General features: G+C 35.8%; 1 protein-coding gene across 1 annotated transcript in view; it reads right to left on the bottom strand.

Annotated features, from left to right (window-relative positions):
* Positions 1-24102, bottom strand: part of STXBP4 (syntaxin binding protein 4) — a 66870-nt gene that overhangs the window by 32671 nt on the left and 10097 nt on the right. Inside the window, exons 5-20 of the mRNA XM_036394295.1 lie at positions 23944-24013; positions 23059-23133; positions 20982-21067; positions 20239-20368; positions 19550-19682; positions 17394-17500; positions 16834-17017; positions 15765-15843; positions 13171-13253; positions 12587-12683; positions 11165-11277; positions 10415-10501; positions 9279-9344; positions 3761-3937; positions 1413-1529; positions 844-893 (exon numbers count right to left, since the gene is read on the bottom strand). Coding sequence (XP_036250188.1) covers positions 844-893; positions 1413-1529; positions 3761-3937; positions 9279-9344; positions 10415-10501; positions 11165-11277; positions 12587-12683; positions 13171-13253; positions 15765-15843; positions 16834-17017; positions 17394-17500; positions 19550-19682; positions 20239-20368; positions 20982-21067; positions 23059-23133; positions 23944-24013 — 1654 coding nt within the window. The remainder of the gene's footprint in view (positions 1-843; positions 894-1412; positions 1530-3760; positions 3938-9278; positions 9345-10414; positions 10502-11164; positions 11278-12586; positions 12684-13170; positions 13254-15764; positions 15844-16833; positions 17018-17393; positions 17501-19549; positions 19683-20238; positions 20369-20981; positions 21068-23058; positions 23134-23943; positions 24014-24102) is intronic.

The raw sequence follows: 24102 nt of genomic DNA, 5'->3' as shown, positions 1-24102 counted from the left end.
AGGGATACTGCTTCATGGGACCCAACTCTTATCTTCTCTGCTGTTAGTGAGTCAGTTTGTCACCTTGGCTTCGTATTTGACAATTAAACCATTCATTAAAATAAATTCTGTGAACTTCATAAAACAGACAACATTGTTCTTGTGTGCAGTGCCAATGGGAACTGCATCTCACTGATTATCTACAATATCCTAGTTGGTCTGAGCCTACCTAGGTATTTTGAAATATAGTTCCAGTTCACTTCACTTAAATACATTTAATTTTCTTGAGAGCTGTATTGAAAAAAAAAACTCCAGGAAAGAGACGGAACAATTTTACTGTTACATAAATATTAATGAAATGCTATCTGCGATATATAGCCACAATCATGCAATTTTCTGAAGGACTAAAGGCTGCTTAAATCTTCTTGAATATTCCCAGCAGCTTTTTAAACAAGAAAAGTAACAACATGTAAATGGATATACATTTTATCAATTTATTTATATGCTACTGCATTCATTGTGATGCAAAATCCCCTAGGAAAATCTAAAAAAATATTAAAAATTATAACCCACTGTTAAGGTTCCTTGCATTTTAACGAATCATTAGTACATTATAATTACTTTATGGAAACATCCAGACAATCATAGCTATGTAATTATTAACTGTTTTAATTTAATTCAGAGGTTTTTAATGAAGCTGTATCCTGAAAGCCTAATTTATAATTCATGCCATTTCCTCTCCTTCAATAAAATGACACTCAGAACTATACAGCAAAAGTATAGAAAAAACTAGCCACAAGGCAGTTCTTTGAGACTTGGAAACAATAGTAGAGTTTTTCACTATTAATATTGCCATTTCATTACCTTAAAATTGTTGAGGAAGTAGAGTTATCTGAAAGTATTTCATGCACAACCTGTTGGTCATAGTCAAGAAGTTAACAGCTTATAAATCAACACAGTCAAAAAGTTAATACCTTATAGTTTGTTCTTCTATTTGGGGGTGGGGAACTTGATTTGCAATTAAAGAATCTAGTCTCTCCCAGCTAGAAGCGCAAAATTAAAAACCAAAATATTATAACCCCTTTAAATGAAGTAAATATAACCATATCCCTTTTTTTGTTGTTGTTTCATAACATGCTAAAGAATTATCAATTATCAGCTTTTCTGCCTTTTTCTTATGAGGAGTTTCATAGAAATTGAGAGAGTTTAGGTGGAAAAAATTATCTGATCATTTTCATTTGTGCAGTACAGCAAAACCTGAAGATTATGTAAACTTCTAGATGGATCTGCACACTTACACATCCTCTGTATGTCTAGGAATGAAAGGATCTCTAAAAACTGGTTTATAGCTATTTTACTATACTCATTCCTCACAAACATCAACAAAACCCTTTTCCAAATAAGATATTGTTAAAAATGAAATGCAAAGTTACCTCTACAAATTGTAGCAATTTTTCAGTGGCCACCTCAAAGGTCTTCCTGACCGACTCCGATTTCCGCAGCTGACAGTCAAGCACTGTAACCCTCTTTCTCAAGTCGTGAATGCTCTCCTGGGAAAAGTATTTTAAGGCTTTTATTCTAATAATTTTCCTCCCATGGTTCACACAGAGACATAGTGTGAACAGAGTGTTTGGAATGTTTAACATGCTCTTTTCTACATTTCTGTAAAACATAAAACTGGAATATCTGAGCAGCTGGCAAATCAGCTCCAAACTGCAACAGATTTTGGCAAATGATAGAAAGGTAAATTAAAATTCGATGATAACAACAGGAATAGGGCTGAAAATTAAGAGAGTTTGAACTGACTGATAAATGGATCAAAAATACCAACCTAATGGTGACAGTATCTCAGCAGGGTGCGTAAAGAGCCAGAACAAACTCAGTCCCCTAGTTTGCATCCACACCTGTTGGCCAACACAGTAATTATGGCACATCTAGGAGGAAATTACCCCCTAGGATGTCTCTGCATGCACTTGTATAACCTATTGATCAGTGTTATGCATCCTTCCCTCCTTCAGTACAGAAGATGTGAGCCCTGTTAGATCCAGCTCTGGAGGCTCTGGGTTTCATTAGAGTTCCTGGCACTGTTTGGGTGACAGGACCATGAGTAAAGTCCTCACGTGTACCTGGGCATGTTCTGTTTAGCACAGCTGTCTGCTGGACACAAGATCTAGAAAGATCTCTCCAAAATACAGAAAAAGCACTGTAGTTAAAAATAAAATTTTTCATCACACTGCAGGTGATCATTCTGAAAGCTCACAACTTACTCTAAAATCCTTACAAAATAATCACCAAACCCCACTTACTAACTTCACTGGAAGCAAATAATTTGTACAAAGCAGCAGAATCATCATCCCCCCGAATATCAAAGAATCTGTTGATTCAAACACCTTTTTTTGGTAATTTCACTGTAAACTCTGGAGAAGAAGCTGGTGAAAGAACTCACTCTTTCATACTGAAAAAGTGAGAGGGACCAATCTGATTTTTATTTATGCCTCAACATACGTTATACTCCATTTAGTGAATGTGTTTTAGGGGGAGATTACTCATGCATTAAAGAAAAAAACCAGGTGTGACCCTGCCTAAAACTTGGCTCCTGTAACTGACTCCCCTTTTACAGCAGGATGGGGACAAAAGGCTATAAAATGGAGTTGGGACCTACTTGGTACTGCTTCTTTTGGATAAGAAATGCAGAGATTGAAATCTCCACACAGATATTGTTGTACTCAGTCAGAATTTCAGGAACTCAAGTTAGAATCTCTGGAACAAGCCTCCAGGAAAGCAACCCACACTGTATGAATTTCTTAAAATTTGGGTATTTATAGAAGTCCTAGAAAACAGTTTTCTAGGGTCTAGATGCAAGAACACCTGACATAAAAGATGGAGCATCTCACCCAGATGTTCAGAAAATACATCCAGGGTGTGATTTACCTCATAACTCACAATCAGATAATTGGAATTCCTCCTGGGAGCCACAGGGACTTCCTAAGCTGTTCTCTGCAAGCTTGTTTACCCCAGAGCTTGACTTTACCTTCTAATGTCTTGAAATATTAAATTAATTCTCAGGATGAAACAAGGCAACATTTCAGTGGGTTTTCTTCACCAGGTCATATGCACATTCATTTTTCATGAGAAAAACAAGGTAACCTCACAAATGCCAACCTGCTTGTACTTGTTAAAACTGTGTCAAAAACACAGGTCAGGAGTTATGAAAAAATTTTTGAAGTGCATCAAATATTTTATTTCTTAGCCTGTTCTGAAATGCCTTGCTGGAGATGAAGTAGTGAAGCAGACTTAAAATATGAGGTTAATTTTTTTTTTTTTTTGCAGGTTTAGTAGCATTCAAATGATTACCTTGATTACATCTAAATTTACTTTGGAACATGACTGGACTTTACATGGTTGTTATTTGCCTAACAGAAACATAAACCTGAAGGCCATTTTCACATGAGTACAAAAGCATAAAACATATATGCAAGGTGTACTCTTTAAAGACAATATATCTGCAGCCCCGAAACTATTCCATGCTTAATGCTTGAGATGTGCCATTCTGACCTATAACTCACATATACTAAGAACTCCTATTTTTTCAGCCCAAAGATGTCTGGATAAAGGAAGCCTTGTACACTTCACATTACCCTCTTCAATCCACATCATCACAGTTATTGAATAATAAAAGACAAACAGTGACCTACTTTAGAAAAGCAGATGAAAAGAAAATGAAAACCAGATACATGACAACAGCAAGGAAACCATGGTAACTCTGACAGGCTTTGCTTACTTTATTTTGGCCAGAATGCTCAGTGAGCTGAGCCTTCAGTTCTCCAATTTCAGCCTCTAAGAGGCGAATCACCTCTTCATAGTCCAGCTCCATTCCCCGGGCCTGCCTCTGAGCAGCCTCTGCAAGGTGAATTCTGCTGCGCAGTGCTCTTGTCTCCTCCACAGCTGCCTTGGCTTCCTGCAGATTATATAATTCAGTGGAGAAGTTACAACTCCAGCTACCAAAAAAAAAGAGCAGATTTAGCTCACAACTTCTGCAGTTGGCATCAGGGCTACCTGTTAGTGTTCATGGTTAGAGGGTTCAATGGCTAATTTTTGACATTATGATGTGCAAATGAAAACCAGGTATGTACAGAGACATAATTTTCCTAATAAATTAAATAACAAATTCTATAATTACTGAAAATCGGCTTGAATGAAAGGTTTTATTCAAATGCACCAGATATTGTTGATCTGCCCCATTGCTTTCAGAGAAAACAGAAAATCAGAAACTGTTAGCTTTTAATTCAACTAATGTAATCCCTAAATGTTGCAAAATCTCATTTGAAGAAAGATACTGCTCAGTTCCTTTTAGGACTGAATATTAATTGAAATTAACTGATTAGTAAATTAGAAAGCCAAACTAAAGGCCTGTACAATGGAGTTTGTTTACACTCATCTAGGAATAAAACAAACAAACTTCTCACCAAAATGGACAGGCTCACTGGCACCAAAATCACTGAACCATCTTTTCCCTCAGCTATTAATTAATCTGTAGGAAAAGTCACTTTATATCAATTTTATGAATAATTAAAGTTATCAGATTTGAATACACAAATTAACAGAGCTAGAAGTTTTTTGTAGAAGTTGCTCAGTTAGTGATACTTAGGTGAATATTCTATTCCTGGTCTACCTATTGCATCTTATAATTATAATTATATCCTGGTTGGGAACTGAACTAGAGGGAAAACAGGTGGATGTTTCTCCTCCTGTAGAAGAGAAACACACTATGACTCTTTACCATGGGGAGGAAATAACCTTCTAGAAGATAGGTTTGAAATTGCTGTTTCTAAAAAACCTAGATGGCCAGGCCTTCCTGTTTTGTGGAAGCAATTGCATATAAAAGGTGTCATTACAGAAATGTCCAGAGAGGTCAGTTAAACTTAAAAATTCAGATTTAATTCTTTCCTAACATAGAAGCATTTGTTCTGTACAATCAATATCCTTCAAGTTAGGTTTTCCTATATTTTGTGATAATGTTCTTTCTGTAAAATGCTCTACTGATCTCAGCTTCATACGACTTTTAACCTCTACACTGTTAAGTCTTAATAGACAATATATTCTGGGCCACAAATCGGTTAATCTCACTGACATAAAACCAGTACATCATCTTCCTCATCTTTGCAATATAATACCAATTTGGACAATGGCCAGGGACATCCTGCTCTGTCACAAAAGAGAGCAGTGGAAGTAACCACACATGTAGAACAGCAACACCATTAGTGAACACAGGTGACATTGGTGTTGCATAATTTAGAGGTTTCTGTTACAGGGCACAAGCACTAAGAGATCCATTTAAGTGACCTTTAATTTGACAGCAAGTAGTATGATTTTCTTTTTCCTTGGGAAGCATTTAGGTGAACTACACAAGGACCAGCTGCACTTGGAAGCACAGACTCATCCCAAGCTTATTGCTCTGTGTGTATTTTCCCTCACGTTGGAGTCACAGTTGTGTGTTTATAGCACTAAGAGCAGTGTGAGGGTCATTACTGCTCACACTCCCTGAACCACAGCAATCACCCCACCCCTCCTGCAAGCTGCTCCTGGCACTCCTTTTTCCTAGAAACAATTCAGGGAGCACAGGGACTTCTAAGAAGTTATCAACCTACAGAAGTAGAGGTCAAATGACTGCCTTTGGGGTGGGCACTTTCTTGCCAATGTAAGAATCAAAATGAGTCAGCAGCAAGAAGAGCTGGGCCCTGCTGCTACAGAGGATGAGTTGGGAACCTTCAGCAGCAAAGGCATCCTTGGGAACCAGGCTGGAGGTGGGAAAAAGATTCTTGGAAACAAAAGTGAAAAGATGCTCTGACGTTAAATTTGACTAATATAAATGAACACAGAGGCCTTGAGAAAGGGTGGCATCTTAAAAACCCACACTTAGGAATTATTTAAATAAACCTACATGAGAAAAGTGAAGAGAAAATTGCTATTATGAAAAGGGAGGTCTTCATTTTGAAAGAAGACATCCTTGAGATAAAGGTTTAATCTCTGATAATCCAGAATTGCCTTTACTCCTCCATTGTTTTTTCAGAACCCCAGTTGTTGAATATTAATTTCTCTGTAATAGCAGACTAAGTATGACCAGATTTCACCAGTGAAAGACCTAAAGGAATAATTAAGGAACAATGGCTTCTTACATTACAATGAAACAATTACACACACTACAACTGAATTAGTAAAATTGTCTGACACACCAGAGCTGTTTGCTGGAGCAGAGGGGCACAAAGGGAAATGATTCCATCCGGTTTTTCCATTCTCCAGTTACTGGAATTGGCAGTGTGGGCCAATGTATGAAAAAGTGTCCAAGGCCAGGCTGGACAGGGCTTGGAGCAAGCTGGGATAGTGGAGGGAGCTCCTCTCCATGGCAGGGGGGTGGAATGAGATGAGCTTTAAGGTCCTTTCCAACCCAAACCAATCTAGGATTCTAAGACACAACAGGTAGGGGATCCGCAGCTGCCAATATTTCATTTATATAAACACCTCATGGGAGCCATTGTCCTGATCTGGTAAGAAGCCACTACAACCAATAAGGAACTAACAGCTGGAGGAGAGAAGCTGAATCCTTAAAAAAGCAATTTCAAGGTACAGGTTTCTTCCTAAGCCAGGTTCTATTTCTTCCTTGGATAAATTCATGCTTAAGAAGGTTTTATCCAAGTTTTATTCCAGCCACCACAAACACCTAAACTAAGATATTCTTTTAATCTATGTGAAAATTGTATTTACAAATCAATTGTGCTTGTTGATTAATTCTACAAAAATTGTATATTGAAATCATCCTTTACAAGAAGTTTGAATATCTTTACTATGTATTAAAATAAAAAAACCTAATGAAATAAACCAAACACTTCTTTCAGACAGGGTGAAATAGATTAGGTACTGCTTCCAAAATAGCAGTCATTCAAAGCCCCTATTTTCCCCTCAGAGAAAACAACCACAGAGTTGCAAATCTCAGCACTATGAACCAAGTTCAGGAGTTTGGGATACCACAAACAGTGTCTTATCTTCATAACCTCTCCCATTTCCTATGTTTAGCTGAGTGCTCCAGGTGACAGAAACTGCCCAGAAAAAGCTGTAGTACAGAAGGGATCATTCAGGCTGAAATACCCAGGACTCTCAGGCAGCACAGGATCCAGCCCAACTCCTCCAGGAAGACAGAAGACATCATTACAGATTTCACATTCGTGCTCTTGGCAAGACTTCAGGTACTCAGAAATGCCTTTCTGTGTTTTGAGCCAATTTCAGCTTACATATGATTTCAAGGAAGCCCCAAAGATATAGTGCTATATCACAACTTTAAAGCAAAAATAGATCAATTAATGGATTTTAATTGTCTCATACCAATATTAGAAAATAATTACTACCTCACAGCAAGTTTAGCAGCATTTCTAATTTTAAGAGTTTATTCATGCTGTTCATTACTGAGTCAAGCACTGTTTAATGAATTGGTACTAACAAAGCATGTTCATTAACCAGAATATTTGTACCCCGTCTTAATTAATCTGTAATCTCTGCAATTAACAATTAGTAGAAAAGAGAAATACCACAAAATATACCTCAGTATACGATTGGTAACCTAAATCCTCATTTAAAATGTTGTTTTTTCAGGAAAGCAGTCATTTAAAAAATGTTTAAATTATGCTAAAGTCAGAAGACCTTAAGCACAGCCTTAAATTGGGTTTTTTGTTTATTTTGGTTGTTTGTTACTTTTAATCAGGCCATTAGGGTTCAATAATGTACTTATTAACTCCTTTCACTAACCAGCTCAAGCAGGAATGCACATCATAAGTTAAATGGCAACTTGTACTATAAGTAGCCTATTTTTAAAAAACTTATCACTATGAATCTCAGTGCCAATATTGTTTTTAAACAACAGAAATATATATATAATAATATATATAAACACTTGAACATGCACCAAATATAAACAGGAGAAAATGTCCATTAAAAGCCCACTTTTATCTCTTAAAATAGATCATACAATGCTATAATTATATATAATTTAGTATTTCTCTTTCACTTCACTACATGGAACCCTTTCCATGCCTTCAACAAAATCAGTATTTATCCCTGAGAGGTTTGCAGGGCAAAACTGAATCTCACCACCACAGGACAGTACCTGAGAAAAATAAAAGTGGGAGGACCTCGAGTGGTGGCAAATGAGCACTGCTGCCACTTAAAACATCTTAAACCCGCCCTGTCCAAGGCTGCCTTCCCAGGAAAAGCAGGTTTGTACTGGGGATTGTACTCTGTACCAGCTTTAGTCTGGACTAATAACACTGAACAAGTGTTCTGGTCTAGAACAACACAGTCAACCCATTAGAGAATGGGAATTCAAGTGCATTACTGGAACAATCTTCCAAGTAAATTATATCCAATGGATAACCCAATTTATTTCCCACAGTGTAGAGAAGGAAACAACACAATACTAATGGAAAATGCTTCCAAGGAAGCTCTCCTATATTCAAGGAATATAGGTAATAATGAAGGTGTTCAATGAATCTTAGGAGCAAGATATAAAACTAATCTTAATAGAGGGGATTTTCAAACTTTATCTTGCATTTTTACATGACATGTGACATGAGAAACCCACAAAGAACACGTGCAGCAGTGCAGGAGGGAAGGAAAGCAGCCAGCTCATTAGAAGGAAAAGCTGACAGGGTGTTCAGGAGGAAGAGGGAACAGGAAATTTCCTTGGGTTTGAATCCAGGCTATAAATGACATGAGACTTACATTTAATTGGGAATTTCCTTTAAGAGACACAAGGAAGCCAAATACTCTGATTTATTGGCTCATAATTGTAGATAGATTTGGAGGCTGAGGAAGAAAGACTTTCCTCAGAAAACCCTGACTATTTTTTCCTAGTAATTTTTTCACACTTAAGACTGGTTGACATATAAAATAGTTAATGTTAGGACTGTAAATTAGGCAACTGTTGCCTAAGAGCAGCAAAATCTCTTCAAGAACACTTAAGACTAGAAAGGTTCTACTACATAATTATCCCACTTCATTGATCTAGCTGGTCTCAGGATTCCTATCTCAATTCAATGGCAGAGAAATCGATTACTGCTCTAAAAAGTGAAGAATTAATTCTCCACTTTTAATCGAAAGCTCTGTAGTAACACAAGAACCACCTTTGTGTTGAAATCAGTGTGAAAGTATAGTCTACATGAGCACTAAGAGAAAATGAAGTGCTCCTATCTCCCTTCCACAAAAAAAATTAAAAATTTTTACGATTATAATTTTTAGAGACTTCAACGTACTTGCTTGACTACTTGAAGCTGCTCTGCTAACTGCTTCTGTAAGTTCACAGATTCAGACAATTCTTCCTATTAAAAAAAAAAGAATGATAAATAAGTTTGAAAGAGAAGGAGTTTTGATCCTAAAGCAATTAGCTCTTTCAAAACTACAGATAACAATACTTAACTTTTATCAACAACTTTTATAAAACCTGTGATTAAACATCAATGAACTCACAGAAAAGTTATCTTTTAGAGATGCTTTTAGTTTCTTGAGTATTTTAGAATTATTTACTGAACATTTCTGGGATGTGTGTAAAAGAGTGTTAGAAATAAGGCAGTTTATTATAGATTGATGATTGTCAGTTTTCCACATCAGCAATTTAGGGACACCTGCTCAGTATTCACTGTGTTCAATGTAAATGGGGTTCTTTCATTTCAGTACAAAGCTCTCAGAAGGAGAATCATTGTGCATAGAACAGAGAACTGACCTCTGGCCATTTCAACCCAATGTTTCTGTAATTTACAGCAAGAAATTTTTTGGACCAATGGTCAATTTTTAAAATTGTCTTTGTCCCAACCTCAGTACTCCTGTTGAAGAACCAGAGTTATGTATGCTGAACACAGAACTTCTTATCTTATGGTTTGTTAAAAAAGAAATTCAGGACCATGGGAATGTGGTAGCAACCTGGGGTATTAAGAAATAATATTTATTGCTTTAGGACATGGGAATTTTGTAATGTCTGGGAAAATATGTATTAATTTTGCACACAGATTAATTTATCCTCCAGTTCTGATTCCTTTCAGAAGTATCAGCACACACTCGGACTCTGCAGTTACTAGCATCATTTTTAAATAAAATTGCCATGCAAATCAGTCATTTCTATAAATTCACTTCTGTGAAATGTCTGCTTAGTCTCATTTCTCTATAGACCAGATTAAAAAATGCGTTAGCATTCAGTATAATGGCTAAAATACACTGTCTCCACAAATATATTGTAAGCAATCTTCAAACTTGATTAGGACTGTTTGCACTGCCATTTTATTTATCTATGAAAAACTGCACATGAAATTCAAATAACCAATAAATTCCTATATACACTCAAAAAAACTCCTAGTCTCTTGAATAATTTAAAGCAAATTAAAAAAATAAGTGTTACCTTTAATTCGCTAATTTCTTTTAAAGCTTCATTTCTTTCTTTCTTAAGTTTTTCCACATCATCCTCCAAGGAATCACAGGTTACAAACTGTGTGTACACAAATATATAAGGTTGGAATGGATTGCTAACTATGTCTTCCATAATCTTTAACATCTTATATTAAAAGTTCTTGTAAATAAAATGAGAAGAAAATGTTAATTTTAGGATGATTTATAGATCTGAAAATGCTAAAAATGTTTAATAAAATTTTAAACAACTTAGCTTCCAAATGAACAATTTCTTTTCCTTTTAAAATGGATTAATAAAGTGTTTTTTAAAGTATCAAGGATATGTCACTATTTCCATATTTTAAATAATAAGGCATTATATTTTAGTGTTCATATACTAAAAATACTCTTTTTTAAAGTCACCTCTAAAATAAAATGATTTTCACTGTAGCAGTAGTTCAAATCACTGGGCCCAGTAATTGTTTCTCACTCACACAGGTTGTAGCAATCCAAATTCTATTAAGAAACCTCAGTAAATCAATGTTGTCCAGACTTACAACAAACCACAATTTAATTAAATTAATTGCTTTCTACAAATCAGGCTGCTTTAAAAAAGCTTCACAGAAACTAGGTTATCTTAAAGAACCCCACGCTGCAAAGCTGTTTTAAACATCTGCCCAAGATTTGGAGTTATTTTACATCCAATAAACTCTCCCATAATCTCCTCCCAACTGTTAAAACACTGACCAGGCACATATTTTACCTGTGAGTCCTGTAAGCTGGCAACTTCACCCATCCCAAAGGTTTCAGATTTGTGGCCGTCATCAGCTTCATTTGATTGCACAGACAACAGATTCCTTGAAACTTCAATGAAATCTAGGAAAAAACAGTTCAGATTTTGTTGTTGTAGCCTGGAAATTCAGTTTAGTAACAGATCATTGGTGCAACACAAGTGCCAATATCACCATGAACAGCCACTCTGATAAATGCAGTTTTCTAAAGGAAAAAAAGAAAATCAGAGAGATATCTCCAAAGAGAAAGTTCTGGTAAAGCTGATAAGAATAAAAAATGCCCAAACACATTGGAATTAAGTATCCTCAAAACAAATTGTGAAGGAGAAAAGAAAACAAAGGTGGTGTGAAGTTCACCTTCAAGGTACCTGAGGGGTTCTGCATTTGGCAGGTGTCTGTGAAAAATGAAATAAGTCTGCACACCAGGTATACACACCTGCCCTTCCAATCAATTGACCTTACCAGAGGAGAGAAGAAAAAGGAAAAATTTCCTGCTAGCTCAGAGCTCATGGTTTCCTTTTCAGACCCTTTATACCCCTGATGGAGGCTTGGTAAAATTGATGTTGACCAAGTTGAAAGTTTTAAATATAAACAGTCTCTAATGCACAATCAACATGATTTGGATTACCCATACATTTTGGACTTAAAAATTCTGCTACACTATGACAGAAATGTGGAAATACAAAGGTCAGTTTACACGACATAAAATCTGATGGAACATCCAGTATTTTTCTTGCTGAAGATGTTTTTGGATGTTTAAGTACAAAATACTATTTTTCACACACTAGTGTTTTTCATAGACTTTAGGGAAAGGGAAATTTCTATCAGTTTTAGCATCAGAACCATCATGTCTCACAGTTTCTGAAAAATATTTTTAAATTGTGCGTGTCATCAACCAAAATTGTTACAACCACAAGAAGCAACTCATTCTCATCAGAATTAGGTTTAGCTGGAAGAATTGTGATGGTCTCCCTGCAAACCTGTTTCTATATGCAATAGTTAAAATATTCTTGCTTCCCACATACTGAAATTAAGTGATCCATCTGTTTACTTGCTTCAAGAAGCTTCTTTAACCATCAAAACTCTCCCAAATAATTTCTGGAAAAATTACAGTTCCCTATTGTCAGAACAAAAAATTCAAGATTTTCTGAGCACAAAATAAAACTTTCCCAAGGCTGCTCTTAAGAAAATAAATTTGTGATTTGCATTCCCATTACTTAGTTTCAAGTAAACTTCAAGCCTATTTTTTACAGCAAAATAAGGTTCTTGCCTCAAATTATTATTTTATTTGGAGCAGCAGCCCAATACTGACAAGAAATATATTAATGGTTATTATCTATAATTTTTGTATTCCTACTTTTCATTATTTTCTGTGGTAATTAACAAATTAATACCTCCAAAAGTCACTGTTCCTTTAGAATCTTTATGAAGTTGCTGCCTTAGGGCTTGCTGCTGTTCATCTGTGAGCTGAATCCCAAGATAATTCAGTGCCTGGAAGGAAAAACTTATTTTGGAGTGAAAAAAGAAAGGACTAAGGATAATGACTGCAGGGACATGGGGGAGTAATTAAAGACCTACACTTCAAAGAGCCTTTGTATCCTGGTACACTCTCACTGACAACACTTTTATTCCAGAGCCACTCAGTGACTTTTCCTTCTAATTGAGAGATGTTCAGATATTATTTAACCTTGAATACAGATGAGTGTAAAAAGCAAACCCCTTTGTCCTTAATAACTGCTTTAAAAATCCTGAGGGAAGTTCTGATTCCCAGAAGAGTTAATCAGTAATTAGATTAACAAAAACAGTAATTTGCCCAATACATAAACTGAAATATTGGCCTGCAACATGAAAGAATCACCAAATAGAAAATTGTGTGTCATTTATACTTTAAAGTTTTTCAGCCTAGAAATACTGTCCAGATGTTTTACCTGCATCATGAAGGGGGAAGAAGGAGAAATCAAGATTTTTAAGTATTTACCCTCTCCAGCTTTTCTGTTTTGAGATGAATACTCAAGTTCTTTCCTTGGGGCTCATAATCATCATTCTGGCTGGGGGCAATAACTAAGAGATAAAAAAAAATAAAGTAATATTAAAAAATAAAGTAATATTAATATTAAAGTAATTATTAATAGTGGTAACTATTGCTTTGAAAAAATTTGTTCTGAAGCTCTGCTCATCAAGTGGATGCCAGCTAAATACCCACCTGCCAAAAATACATGTTAATCCTTAGACTGGCTTCTTTTTTTAAAGGACATAATTGTAATCAACAAAAAATATGGCTATCAATCACTTTCACTATTTTTTTTTTGCATAAAAAAGTGACAAGTAGGAAATTAACAGAAAATAACCAGGAATAGCTTTGAGTGATCCATCAAGCATATGGCTTCTCCTTGTGGTATTTTCTCTCAGAGATAGACAGATACTCAGGAAACAGAAAGGGAAACACATTTGTGAATTCCAAGAGAGACCTCCAAGACACACCCTTAGTGTAACTGACAACTGGCACATGGAGTGCTCTAGAAAACACTGGGGAAGAGAGGGAATGACCTGCTCCCAAACATGGGAGGGAGCTTAGGCTGAACTCCACAGGCTGCTCAGTATTTTTTCCTGGGAAGGATCTTTTCTAAGAACTCCTGTCCATCAGGCCATCACTCATCAGCCCCTTTCTACCCTTATACTCAGAAACAAAAGTTTAAATGGGTTTTTTGAGCTATCATCTTGGATTTTAGATGTATGCAAATAAAAAAAAATCATTGTTTGCATTCCTTATTTATAAATATAATGTAGGTCTTAATTCATAATTTCATTAGTGAATTAAAAAGGTACTGAAATCAAACCAGTGTTAGACAAGTGAAGGATCTTGCAGTTTGAGATTCTCTCCAAAGGAACAGAAGGAATTGCAGAGAATTCTTTTTTTTTTTTATTTTTTTTAAGTTTCACAGCATATCTGTTTCCAAGATCAAAGTAATTTACATTCTCTTTACATGCCAAAAGCATAAACCAAAATATCTTGAAAAATCTCTGACATTAACACCTCTCACATGCTATATTAAAGTCTGAAGGCAGTGAGCTAGAACCTTGGTGGAATTGGCTCAATTTCCCTTCAGCTCAGAATGAAAAAGCCTTGTGTGTGAGTTTGGGCAAAAAATTCTCAAAACTATGCTGATTTTTTTATAAAGTGTTAAAAACAAGAGTATCTCATCTAAGAGATGCTTTAATTTTTCAAGGTTATCTTTGAAAGTTTATCCTTGAAAAAGGGCAGCATGACAGAAGTGGCAGGTTTTTCTAAAGATTTGCTGTTAAATAAGAAGAAAATGAAACATGACTAGAGCTGCAAGTATTTGTGCTTTCTGCTCTACTCCCTCCCTACATTCTTCAGATGTGTTCAGAGACTGTGCCCTTCCTGGTATCTTCAAAATAATAAGCTCCTGTGTACTGAATTATATTAACCAAGAGTCTTATATACTGAATATATTAAAAAATAAGACTTTTGCCTTGTTCCTTTGATTCAGTGTTTGTCATAGCCAATATGTAAAAACTGTGATCATTAATCTCCAGGTGTATTCAATACTAAAACTTTGCCAGTTTCAACAGCCTACATTTGGTCAGCTCACCCTTCAAGGAAGGGAACCAACTGGTCAGATTTGCAATATGGGAACTGGTTCATTTTAAACTTGAATATCTAATATGGGGTATAATAAATGCAGGTATAATTTAAATAATATCAGTGGAGAGATATCTGGAATGAATCAGATCCTGTGTATTTATTCTTCCTCTCCTCAGTACATTAGACATGAAATTGAGAAATTCAGCTTAATTGCTACTGCCTGAAGAAAAAGAATATTCAGGTCTGCACAGAGAAATACTGAACAGAGTCAGTTCTATCAGTGTGCCAACGGGGACTCCCATTATTGTGTCACACTGTTTCTAAATACAACATACTTGTTTCCCACAGGAATTACAATTGTTCAACTCAGATTTCGTTCTGACCATGTTTCAAAAACCCTGTTTTTCCTTAAATGTTGTTTTCAAAATATTTCAAGATGTGATCAAAGTAACTCTTGTCCTTGTAACAATGTCATGACTCTAAAACACAAATATACATGATATATTGTATTTGTTACTAATGGAAAAGCTGTTAAGAGGGCTGCCTGTTAATTCTATCCTTTCAGTATGCTGCCCTGATTTAAGCAAAAAAGCCATGCAAGCAGCATACATGCCCAGAATTTCATCAAATCAAGAAAGCACAGTTTCTATGGCAACCTAATCTTGATCTATATGTGAGTCTTCATTATCAGGTTTCTACTGAGTCTATTATCATGACTGCTGTATAGCAAATGTTGTGATCACTCATTTTTGTTTGGTTTCAGCTGTTTGTTAGAGACAATGTAAGTTATATTTGACAGAAGCTACTAAAAATCCATTGATCTCAGTGCTTTATTTAGGAGTATAAAAACAGTGCAATATTCCCTTTTTTTTAAAGACTATTGAGTCTCACTATGCACTATGTTCTGTTTGACTGTTATTGAATGAGCAAGGAAAAGGGTGGCAGGGAATTAAATCAGCACTTACCCGTGGCAGACACATCAGCAGGATTGCTGTCTAGAGCAGTAATTGGAGATTGCTCTCCCATCTTGACTCCAGTTTCCATCTACAAGAGGAAATGAAAAGTCATGAAATACCATCTCTAAAGCAGATCACAAGTCAAACCAGAAATACAGGTTCATGAAAAAAGGGGCAGGAAGAAGGACTGGGGGAAGAAAAAAGGGCTGGGGAGATCAAAACAAGCCTAGGAGAAAAAGAAAGGCATGGAAGGGGTGATGCTGGTATCGAGCAGCATTGGAAAAAATCAGATTGGGGCCTCATCAAAACCTTGGGTTTTAAAAACCTTCACAGATTAAGACGGCACAGTCTCTCTAGGCAACCCAGTTTATATCCCTAATAGGAAAGAAAAATGGGCAAGAATTTTAAGTACAAATATAAGATTTGTATATAATGTTTTATATATCTGTTTTGACTTCGTATTTGAGAACATTTTATTCTTCCGTCTTCTAAGGCAATACTTTATTTACCTTTAAAAATATGATAAACTGAAAATCTGCCATCAAAAATTGAAATATTAGTTTTAAAATCTTTGTTCTCATGGTCAACATTACTTCTTTACACTAATGGTGAGCTGTATGAATTAAAACAATTGCTGCTTAGCCAAGAGAATGGGGGAAAACCCCATACTTCTAGGATTTTTTTTAAGCAAAAATCTCATTGTCACAGAGCAAGTGTGAGATTGTACTGTACTCACACATATGTAGTAAGCAGGGAGTGTTTTGTCTCTGAAATACATAACTATTTGTATCTAATTCCAAAACGTCAGAGAAACAGTGAAGGAGAACTTAGTATCTAAGAACACACTTAATGCTTATTTAATTTGTTTTCTTACCCCAAGTCAACTAATTCCTCTCATCAGTGTGGTTTACTCTCCTGTTATACAACAAGGTTTTTCCAAAAGTGTTGATAGTCCAAAGACAATATTGTGCAGGAAAACAGACAGTCATTTTCTTAATAAAATAGAACCTCAATTACAATTAGGAGAAAAACAACCATTTGCTCAGTTTGTTGTAAGAGGATTAAGAAGTACACTCACAGCATCTGGAGGGAATGGTGAAACCAGCCTCCCAGAAGGAGAGGGAAGAGGACCAAGTGTTGCAGCCTGTTGCTCTCCATGTGCTACAGAAGATGTTAAGAGGCTGAAAGGATGCTGCAGATTCTGTGGAAAACTGTGTATGTTTTTCTGTCTAATAAAAGCTATCTCCCAAAAATTTTCAAACCTAGAATTAAAATTTTAAAAGTTTCAACATATTGTATACTTATATTATTCATAAGATTATACTTCTGCAAAAATTGCACATTTCCAAACACCGTGTGTGGGTTTATTTAATTATTTTTCTAAAAGGATGTTTTGTTACCCATCATTACAAAGACAAATACTGTAATTTTTAAAAAAACATTAAAGTATCATAATTTTTCAGGTCTAAAAGGTGCACTTGAATCTTTTCTATGAAATAATATTACAACTGAGTATTTAAAAAAATCAGTATTCTTCATTTCTTCTAAGCACACAAAACCCCATTTCACATTAATCTGACCATAAATATGATCTATTAAACCATTTTGGATGATTGGCTGTTTGACAGTAGCAGATACCTCATCTTTGTTTTGTTGATTATACTTTTTGCCTCTTCATAGGAGACTCCAATCATGGACTCTTTGTTGATGGACACAAGCTGATCCCCAGGTTTCAATCGTCCATCCTAAAATAACAAATATAAAACCAAACCCACAAACTTGATATTAATTGCTAACACTACAGAAAGAACTGTATAGTCACAGCACTTGGACAAATTCCCCTGGTTCTATTAGGACAAAAAATATCAAGAACAGCTCTGCATTCTGCCTGTGCTTGACAATCCTGCAGAAATAAACAGATTAAACAATCATCTCTTACCATGAAAGCAGTCATTATAAAAACTCATCAAAGAAAATAGACCTCAGAAATTGCAAAAAGAAGAACTTTGGACCCAGCTAAACATTTCTGTAAAAAAACAAAAAACAAAAAACCATGGAAACAAACAACAGATTTTTCCAGCACTGACCCATGTGACTTTAGGAAGCTTCTTTACTAATTAATTCAGCTCTGAGCTGGATTAATTTGTATTTCAAAAGCAAATGTTCATGGCAATATATGGAACTCTTCAGACACTCACCGGCCATGTTAATGAGAAAACCAGATTGGTCTATTAGTACTCACCAGTCAAAACCATGACAGAAATAATATTGTCAGCATTGCTGACATTAATTGCATTGTGTTGAATTAATTGCAAACTCTCTACCAGCACAAGAACATTTCACATTTCTGTCCCAGAGACTCTTTTTTTACAGAGAGCTCTCAACAATTCAACTGGAAATTCATGTAATTCACCTATGGTTACAGAGTTATGACATTTGTCTAATGTAATACACATCATGTAACACAGAACATGTCTCTACTCTTCAGCTTCTAAGAAATCAAACACAAAATTACTCTATGTGAAAAAAAATGTGTACAGAAGATAATACATAGGAAATAAATAAAATACCTTTTCAAAACCAGTATAATTTTACCTGCTTAACACACACATACCATAATTTTAGCTGTGTTGTTTCACACCTATGCCAGTACTTTACTACCTTTTTTTGTCACTTAGTGTTTTAGTTTTGGTTAAAGAATAAAGCTGTAGATCTTTCATTTTGCTTTCATCTAGCATGCTCTAAGATATCCAACGGTGCCCTCGTGTGGCAGACATTTAAAATATGCTTCTGTTTCACCTTCCCAAACAGGACAACCAGTACTGGGAAATCACCTCTATTATTGCTAATATTAGAGCCTAATGGAAATTGATGTCTTAGCCTCAGTCTATTGATTATGTGTGATGGGCTTTAAATTATATGTTCACAGTGAGAAAAACATTTTAGAAAACACAACAAAATAGGAGAAAATAAAAGATAAATGATTACCATTTACCTACTGAAAGAGGTCTTTGAGAAATACTGCATTTGTATCTTCCAGCTTGCATTTTAGGATTAAACTTAGTCTACAGAAATCCAGTAACAAATAGTTATAAACTGCCTGGGGACAAAACCCACTGCCATGAACTGAGCTCATCCTCTCTTGCTGGGCCTGAGGCAAAGCTGGTTATCTACACTTCCAAATAACCATAATTACTCAGGATGCCAGAGGAGACACTTGGATAAACAGTTCTGTGTATCCTGAACCAGGATATTACAATATTTATTTACTTTTTACACCGACAAATCCCCTGATTTACACATTGCATTTGTCACAAATTAAAACAGTAACCAACACCAATTCATACATTTTATTAGTCTGCACTTTCAGAATATTTTTTTCTAATTTGCCTACACAATGATTTCCAACTGCAAGGATCCATCTAAATTAAGTCTCAGGGAGATATGATTTTTTGAATGTCCAAGAAAATAAAGAGGTGCAATCTGTAGCTCTGTCCCATCCTTCCTGCATTACTTTGCATCATGCAATCTTCTTATAGAAGTTGCTTTTGTACCTTCTCACACATAAACTGAGGAATAAGATCCTCATTTACCTCAAATGAACTTATGAATAAATTTTCATTACCATGTAACTCTGTCACACTGCAGTGAGATAATTCTGTTAAAAGAGAGGGCAAGGAGGAACATAAACACATTTTGTATTTAAAGTATAACTTCAGATGTAGCATACCAAAGCAATTAAGGCAAAAAAATACAGGTGTCTGAAGGGGAAGGAAGGGAAAAAAGGCCTTTACCTTATGGCAATCACCACCAGGGATAATTTCTTGAATATATACCAAAGGCCCTTCATTTCTGTTAATTCCTCCCACAATATTCAAACCTAGGTTTGTTCCTTTGCAAACAGAGATAATCTGAAAAGCACTGTCACTAGAGACAAAAAGAGAAAGAAAAACAGAATTACTTCAGAGAACTAGATAATAAAGACTGAAGCAGTAGCTTATTTTATCTTACAGGTTTTACAAATATGTATTACAGTAACAAATAGAAATATTATACATTTAATCACATTGTTCAAATAGTACACTATTTACAACAAAATCAGCAACCTCAGGCACTTCTGACAATTACAAAAAGAATTTATACTTTATTTTACAAGGCTAAAAACTCCTGTCTACTATATAGAGTAGAAATATATACTATATCCCAAGGCTTATGGGATATAGTATAAATCAGGAACATTAATTCATTAGAAGACACAAAAAAATTAACCTGATTAATCTTCTTCTGCCACATGAACAATAAATAAATAGAAAGAAAACTTATTAGTCTGCAATGTCGATGGTATTATGAGCTACAGGACTAGAAGTTAAAAAATAAAACCAAACTTTAACACTTAGTGCTCAACCCAAATTTTCCTGACCAGCCAAATAACAGCATTTCCTGCAGCTCCCCCAAGAGAGGTTCAGTCAGTTTTGGAGATTACTTTGGAAGCTTTGGGGATGGTGGTGGGACAGAATTATTTCTGCTGCTGCTGCTGATGTTATCCTTCAACTGCAACTGAGGACTCTGTGACCTTGAGGATGACCCAGAAGAAAGGCTGTCTCTAGATTTTGCTTCAATAAAAGAAATAAAAATAAATAAATGAATAAAAATCACATATGGGAAAAAGCACAAAATTTCAACTCATGTAAGGAAGTTCAGTAGGACTATTTTCATATTAGAAAAAAGACAAACTAAGCAATCAGACAAAAAAAAATGCCTGTACAGTAAAGAACTGAGAGCCACCCAGAGTTCCAGGAATAATTTTTTAAAACATAACAAGTGATGATTTTTTTCAACTTGGGTGCAAAATACAAAACAAACTAATCCCCCATGCTATATAAAGGCATCTCAATTAGGCAGCAGTTCGAGAAAGATTAGAATTTATAGGGCTCTGGATCAAATTTCTATTAGCATTTTGTGGCACATTTTAGCTACAAATACAAAACAACTTTTCATATAAATAATTAGTTAAAATTTAAAGTAGATACCAGTATATTTATTTAAAAAGCTAGGGAAATTGACACACAAGTTCCTCAAGGTACATGTGTGTTTTGTTTGACTTACAGCCACTTCCTCCAATACACCTCCACTAAAATAAGGAATTTTTTAAGTACAAGTTTCTACTCCACCCAAAGCTGATTTTTGTCCCCCAGGATTGTTTCAGGCTGGGAAGTGATCTCTCACCAGCTAAATGATGTGTTGGAGAAGTTCTTGCAGAGGTTGTGTCACTGTGAGAGCCATACTTATCCATTAGGTCATGAAATTCTTTCCTGTGCCAATAAAAAGATTTTCTTTGTCAGTTTGAATGGATCCTGTGAAACCTGCACTGCTTGTACTGAACAGCTGCTCCTCCTCAGAGAAGGAAGCTCAACCTCCACTGAAAGAGGAAAGCCCTGTCAAATGGCCAGAAAAGGCAAAAAAAAACCAAAACCATAATGCATGATAAAGATGGGAAAAAACCAGATTATGGACAAAATGGACTATTGGTACAAAAGCTTTATTTTTACCTCTCTTTACCCTGAATTACAAAACTTGAAAAACTTGCAATACAATCAACTACAGATAATAAGACAGTGGTACTACTGAGCTCCAGAACAATTTCTTTATATTAGAGGGAATCAGATTATACACCTATAGCATACTCTTGTTTTTAAAGAATGCTTTTCGTTCAATTACACTGAACAAGAACCCAGAAATGACTGACAAAGATATGGCTCCTTAAAAACAAGAGGACAGAAGACATTATTTAACTACTTTATTTTACTATTTATTAACTACTAAAAGCCAAAAGCAGAAATTCCTTGCAGACACCATTCCCATTGTAACAGACAGGCAAAGACATACATCTTGCATGACAGGCATTGAAGAAAATACAAAAATACCTGATTAATCTGATATTGAAGCCAGCCTAATTTAAGAAAAAAAATGTTTCTAATCTGAGGTGTGATTACCTCAGTAATAACTGATTTAAAAGATAAAAATAATCTAGAGTGATGTAAGCCAGAAACATCACCAAATTAATATACAGAATTAGTCAGAGAGAAAAGAAATTAACTGATTGCAAGGAGGGTAATTCCCAGGTAATTCCAGTTTGACTTCTGAAGGTTGTTCAAATATGCTGGGTGTATTCTTTTTTAAAAAAGAACAACATTTATTGTGCTAATGTTGACCCCAGGGTACACACATAAACACAGTTGAATGTAAATCAAATAATGTTTAAGCATAGAATGTAAAGTCATAAGGTGGCTGGTAAGGGACTGCATGGAGTGGAAAATTCTGCCCAGGCCACTGCACTTCCCCCCCAGAGTGGTTAAAGGACTGATGGATTTTAATTATTCAAGGAGTTTACAGGAACTAGGCCAGTATGCTTTAGATAAAAGCAGATTAAGAGTGGACCTCGCATATATCTAGGCAGTCTGAAAAAAAGGAGAGATCAGAGGCTACAGAGTGATTTAGATGTTGAACTCAAGGAACAGAAAGAGGAAGCTTAACTTGGACAAAAGGCTAAAGGAATTTAGAGAAAAATCCTTTATGGGGAGATTACTCTGGAAGTGGAACATCCCAGGAAAGGCAAATAACAGCAGATACTCTTGCAATGATTATCAAAAATAATTACATAACAGCTGTTTTCTCCTGAGATTTAAGTCAAAAGGGGATACAGACCTGGTTTGTCACATTGCTGATGATTCTCTGCCAACATTGGTTTATATGGTAAACTTTCATCAGTCAGGTTAGAGCAGTATTTAACATAAATGTCCTTAAAATGACTATACTTTAAACTACCTGCTTCAGTGAATAGTTTAACCTACTTGCCTGAACTATTCAAAGCTCATTAGAAATTGAAAAGCAAACTTCTGAGGGGAAAAAAACAACTGAATCTGCCTTTTGTCAGAAGGCAAGACAAGTTTAAATCTGGTTCTTTGGTAGCTCTAACAGAGTCCTCACTTTTCATTATTTTAAAATGTGAGGAGTATTTCAAAAACTATCACAGCAGATAATTTTTAATGGTATTAGGTGTAAATATAACATTACAATCCTCCTCTTTAAACTGAAGTTGGCCTGAGCTTGCTACTTGAAGTGATTGATGAAAGTGATCTCAGAATGAACTGGTATCAAATACCATGCAGTAAAACGTGACGTGTGGTGGAATTCTGCAATTAAAACGAATCTGAAACAAAAATTCATGCAAGCTCACCCACCCACCCTGAGATACAGCACTGGACTTTTATTAGTTTTGAGGTTAAAACAATTTTTCTCTTACTTTGCTTCTTCATCTCTAGCAACGAGCAGAGACATGTGATTAGAGGCGGAGGCTGTTCTCAAGATGTCAACAGCCCTAGAAGGGGGCAGAAGAAGGCCAAATAAATATACTAGGGTGCTGGCAAGAAGTGAGCAGTGCTAGAAGATGGAAAATGGACAAATTGCTAAGGTAGTTAATAATTTTCATGGTCAGACACAGAGAAAAGAGTTTGGCAGCGGCAAAACTTAAAGTGAGCACCAAGGAACAGAGCAGAAGACAGGTTGTGGTGCATCTGCTGACAGCAATAAACTGGGACTGACCTCTCTTTCCTTTCCCTTCTGTCCCCATCCCTCCTTGGGCCACCCTGCTGCCTTCCTGAGCCTCCTTCAGGATTAACAGCCCACCCCAACAAAAGCTACTGCTCAGGTGTTCCTGGCTCAGAATATCCCCCAGCAATACAAACGGCAACTTCCTTTGCATTTTCAATCTCCATCTCCAGCACTGAAAGCTGCACTGACCTCTACAGATCCAGCCACAGCAAACACCTACAGCTCCTTCTCCCCCCTTCATTGTGCCATTACATGATTGCTGCCACCATTTACATTCATCAGGACTGAAGCAGCAGGTAGTTGTATTAACAGCTTCTACAGCTGTTTTCACACACATGCTGTAATCTGTGTCATGAAGAAACCAGCTGATTCTGCTGGTACAGAAGCATATAAAATCCTTCACTTTTCTACAACAGTTTTGCTGCATTAGATCTATAGGATTAATTACTTGTGAGTTGAACTCCAAGGATCTCAGGGGAGCTGTGCTCTTTCAATCAGTCACTGATAGTGTCCAAAATAATCCATGTATAACATATTCCAAGCTGTAATAAACATTTGGGAATCAGCACAAACATACCTTTCATTTGTTACTCCAACCAGGTTTTCTCCATTGACATCCAGAATTAGGTCCCCAGTGAGCAAACGGCCTTGAAATGAAACCAACAGTGATTGATGAATCAACAAGAAAATGGTGAAGGTATTGTATTAAACCAGGTATTAACCCAGGACTTTCCTT

The sequence above is a fragment of the Molothrus ater genome, chromosome 19 (genome assembly GCF_012460135.2).
Source record: "Molothrus ater isolate BHLD 08-10-18 breed brown headed cowbird chromosome 19, BPBGC_Mater_1.1, whole genome shotgun sequence".
Classification (NCBI taxonomy): Eukaryota; Metazoa; Chordata; class Aves; order Passeriformes; family Icteridae; genus Molothrus; species Molothrus ater.
The sequence above is the reverse complement of the archived record's forward strand: the minus strand, read 5'-3'. Positions and strand labels throughout refer to the sequence as shown.